The sequence below is a fragment of the Octopus bimaculoides genome, chromosome 8 (genome assembly GCF_046866305.1).
Source record: "Octopus bimaculoides isolate indiv1 chromosome 8, ASM4686630v1, whole genome shotgun sequence".
NCBI classification, from domain to species: domain Eukaryota; kingdom Metazoa; phylum Mollusca; class Cephalopoda; order Octopoda; family Octopodidae; genus Octopus; species Octopus bimaculoides.
Window position 1 is genome coordinate 77,932,408 of NC_142935.1, and position 5,000 is coordinate 77,937,407.

A 5,000-nucleotide genomic window follows, 5' to 3' on the forward strand; every position below is an offset into this window, starting at 1 on the left:
ACCTTCAGACTACCATTTGTTTCGTAGTTTACAGAATCATTTGGGGGACATAACTTTCGCAAGCCAGGAGGAGGTCGTAACTGACATTTCAAAGTTCTTCGCATAGAAACCAAAAGAGTTTTACATTGATGGGATTAAAAAGCTTACAAATAGAAGGAAGTCATAGATAATCAGGGTAAGTACATTGATGATTAAATTTCAATTAGATATAACATTTGATCACTTGTTTTCTTTATTCAAACTTCGGACAGAACTTATGGGATAACCTGATATAATGAATTAATAAACGCGAAAATCTGTCTGTTCGGGACTCCTGTATCTCTTATTTGCTCTTCATAGACATATAATAGCTTTTTGGTATCAGGATGATCCCGGGATTGAAAATCTACCCTTCATTTGGTTCTTGAAATCCAGTATTAGGATCTGATTTAAAAGCATTTGAGTTGCTATTTCTAGCAGGTAAAGCTTGGGTGATTCACGTCATCTTAGTTGGTGTATGTCGGATGATATCAGAGATTAAGGGGGAGATAAATGACATTCTCTTCGTTAATTTTCCTTCGAGATAACTTTGGGACAAATTGGCAAACAGTTGGAATTCAATTTGGGATTGGAACAATGATTGCATTACAGAATTAATTCTCATCCGTCCTTAACCTCTAATCCAGCACCGCCGGAGCATAGAGTCATTATAGACGTATTATAGTCATGCTATTTAGCTCTCTTTAATTATTGGGTCGCAGGCACAATTAGCCCTCCGCAGGAGCTAGTTTAAAATCTGCACGGAGTGTAGCTTTTAAGCTAGTAATGAATAAAATAAAGAAAATCTCAAGTCATGTGACTTACGTAAACAGACCGGATTATTTCCTGTCCAATCTCCAGTGTCTTTACAAAACCTCTCGCTGCTGCCAACTAAAGCGAAACCAGTCTGGCAGAAGAAGTAGACCACTTTCCCAACACTGTAGTCATCACCTTGTTTGAATCCATGCAGGGGAGTGGATAACCGTTGACAATGGCTGATATCTGTGGATATTAGAGAAGATGAAGAAGGAAAGACATTAGAATCATTGATTGGTTAATTAAGCAATTGATTGAATAATTTATTTATTATTAGGTCTGAGATTGTTAGAATCTGCTTACTGCTAATTATAGAAATGATGCAACTGGAAGCTAACTAGGGCATTGGGGGAAAACATCACTGAAGAATTTTGTTGCTGTTTACCGTAACATAGAAGATCCATGATTGAAGACATTCCAACAGTGAACATCTTGTCTTTTTGTATATTAGCTACTACATTGTTCAATGTATCTCCCTGTACGAGGTGGTATCAAAAAGTTCTGTAGCCTGCCAACAGATGGTAGCACACGGTTGCGTGCGCCTCGAGGGCTACCAGTGACATTTATGACGCAGTGCGCCGAGTGACATCGCTGTGTTTATTTTGCAAGTTGCAAAATGTGTTTTTGTGATCACGTGTTTGCTGTAGTCTGCGATGTTTGTCATGGACAGAAAGCTGGAACAAGGAGCCAACGTTAAATTTTGCGTTAAACTTGGGAGGTCTGCTACAGAGATCTTGAGCATGCTTCAGCAAACTTACGGCGACGAGGCAATGGGTCGTATGCAATGTTTCGAGGAGCACAGGCGCTTCAAAAGCGGAAGAACGTCCCTCGAAGACGATGAGCGATCTGGAAGACCTACCACGAGCTTCACCCCCGGAAATGTGGAGAAAATTCATCAGCTTGTGCATGAGGATCGTTGAAGGACAAAAAACGACATTGCTGATGTTGTTGGTCTATCGTATGGATCCGTGTAGGCAATCGTAACGTCTGAATTGAACATGCGACGTGTCTCTGCTACGTTTGTGCCTCACCAGCTGACCTCTGAGCGGAAAGAATATCGCGACAAAGTCTGTCAAGATCTTCGCACCCGCCCTATTCACCAAATTTAGCACTTCTTCCCCAAGATGAAAATGCAGCTCAGATGTCGCTATTTCCACACCGTTATCTAGATCAAGAGCGAATTGCAGAAGGCCCTCGATTCGCTTACAGAAAATGACTTCCAGTCCGGATTCCAAAAGTTGCAGGAGTGTGCGCGAAGTGACTATTTCGAAGGATATGACGTTAAAACTTGGTAAATATGTTATTTTTTATTAGACATATCTAGTGCGGGAACTTTTTGATACAACCTCGTATTTATAGTTGAAGCGAGTTATTTGAGGTAAATATGGTTGTTAGTTCTAATGGTCATAATGGCTCTAAAACGGTAGCATAATACGGCAAGCCACCAAAACAATGGTCAATTGCAGAGATTTTCCAGTTGTACCCATACCAAGATGCTCCTGTACATCTCGGTAAACTTAGTGCATTGACCGCTCAATATCCCGGTTTTGTTCAGATATAGAGTAATATTGTTGATACATTTTGTGAACCTCTTGTGAGTCATTTCTTTAATAGAAGGAACGAGGTTGGTGCCCATATTTCTTTTGCAGGGTCACCGAGACATGTGATAAGAGTTATCCCGAAAGGATGAAAGGCAAAGTCAGCCTCGGCGGAATTTGAACTCAGAACGTAGAGATGGACGAAATACTGCTAAGCATCTTGCCCAGGGTGCCAACGATTCTGCTAGCTCCCTGCCTTAAAATACCTGCACCTATATCAACATCTCTAAAACTTGACCATCAGTGTGTCTTCCTTTCCAGTCAGTTCAGCACTTATTAGAAATACTAGCATTAGAAGATTCACCTGTGTGTTACCTGAATCAACCTTTGTTTACCTGTGTACACCTGTGTATTATCTGTGCTTGCTTGTGTATATCTGTGTATTACATGTATATTACTTTACGTGCCTGTGTGCGCTTGTAAATACTTGTGTGTACCTGTGAATTACCTATGCATTACCTATGTATATCTGTGTATTATTTGTGTATACTTGAGTATACTTATATATTACCTGTGTCTATATGTTTATACCTGTGTATTATTTGTGTATTACCGGTAGAACACAGAAGTGTATGACAGAAAATCTATTGAGAGAGAGGAGATAATTATGTTTTCAAGGTTGATCGAATGTTCTATCTCCCAACTTGTGGCGTGTGACAGTGTGCGTGTGTATGTGAGTGTATATGTGTGTGACAGTATGTGCGTTTGTATGCTTGTATGTCTGTGTATATGCATATAGGTGTGACAGTGTGTGAGTGTGTATGCATGTATATGTATGTTTGAGTGTATGTCAGTGGGACTGTGGGTATGTTTGTGTGTGTGATAGTGTGTATATATGTATGTTTATATGTATATCTTTCTGTTGTACATCATTAAGCTACCCCCTCAACGCGCACCATCAACTTCCATACACATGACACCCCTATATTCCTCCCTATCCTTCTACATCTGTCATCCACATTCCATCCAGACACCTCACACATCATCTGTACAGATACGTTCAAAATATCCTCCCATTGGGTCACATTTGTCTCTTTCAACAGCAAATATATGCATTGACTGCAAGTAAACGCTACCGCTCTCTCTCTCTCCTTTTCTCTCTCACTCTCCTTTTCTCTCTCACTCCTTCTCTCTCTCTCTCTCCTTCTCTCTCTCTCTCTCCTTCTCTCTCTCCTTCTATCTCTCTCTCTCATTCTCTCTCTCTCTCATTCTCTCTCTCTCTCTCTCTCTCTCTCTCTCTCTCTCTCTCTCTCTCTCAACAGAACTCAACTCGCTTCCTTAACATCGTTAGAAATGCTAAGCCCCAACATTAGTGAAGATCTTTCCTCACCTCCTCAAAATAACAGAGATTGAAACACAAAGACTAACCTTCATCTTTAGAGCCACAAAAAGCTTCAACTCCCGAAACTTCTAAACTCCGATAAAACTATGATCACTGCACTTCACAGATGGCTGATCCTACATCACTTCCATTTCGGCGCTCCCAACTCACTCCTCTTTTTTGTGCTCACCACTCACGTTGTCTTAACTCACAATGAAGTACTCTTGCTATATCTGGGATGGTGCTGCTGCTATACACACAGACATTCTAAATCTATATCCAAAAATGACTAGCCGACTGATTGGCATGAGGTCACATATCAACATACTCCATTTCTGGTCATCAGTTTTGTTCTGTCTCCTCTACCTATTTTTTTTATACAACTACTATGGTTACTGCACTTCACAGATGGCTGGTCTTACATCACTTCCATTCCGGCACATCCGACTCACAAAAAAGCCTCTCACTAACAACTACATCCAGTCCTTCCTCCCCACAACACCGACCCTCTCAAATTTTCCACCACTGTACATATTCCTCTTTCAGTTGCCCTCTTATAACAATTCCAGAAGAATATTAACCGTATCAACCACACGGATGACAGATAACTATCAAAACCACAAGCACAGGGGCTGCCTCCAGACCAAACTAATATAAAAAAACACAAGAATGCTTTGTGCGTGTGTGAGTCTCAGCGTGTGTGTGCGTATGTGCGCGTGCGCGCACAGGTGTGTGTGACTTGTGAGTTTCAATGTATACATGCACCTGTGTATGTGTGAATGTATAAGAGAAAGCATAGAGACAACAACACTCACTGCAGTTGTAGAGTTTATTTAATTTATAGATGTCGATTTTACTCAAGTGTTTCCGTTGACCAATCTCCGTTGATGTCGGCAATTTCGGAATCATCGTCCATTTACTGCGATCAACTGCAAATGCATTCAGTGCATAATGCATAATTGATCCGTAATCATAGGGGGCTCCTAATGTGTCCACCTCATCGAAAGTCATCTTCTGGAAGTTTTGTGTGTGGGCTGGAGAAGACCGAATAGAAAGATAATGTGTGTATATATATATATATATATATATATATATACACACGCACACATATATATATATATATATATACACACACACACACACACACACACATATATATATATATATATATATATATATATATATATATATATATATATATATATATATATATAAATTTATGTGTATTTCTCAATGTTTACAAATAA

General features: G+C 39.9%; 1 protein-coding gene across 3 annotated transcripts in view; it reads right to left on the bottom strand.

Annotated features, from left to right (window-relative positions):
- Positions 1 to 5,000, bottom strand: part of LOC106867428 (MAM and LDL-receptor class A domain-containing protein 1) — a 378,762-nt gene that overhangs the window by 126,181 nt on the left and 247,581 nt on the right. For 2 of the 3 annotated variants that reach the window (XM_089356704.1, XM_014912304.3), the window contains 2 exons: positions 4,569 to 4,787; positions 844 to 1,020 (listed from right to left, as the gene is read on the bottom strand). In XM_089356704.1, the coding sequence (XP_089212830.1) occupies positions 844 to 1,020; positions 4,569 to 4,787 (396 nt within the window). The remainder of the gene's footprint in view (positions 1 to 843; positions 1,021 to 4,568; positions 4,788 to 5,000) is intronic. The other variant, XM_089356706.1, reaches the window with a different exon arrangement.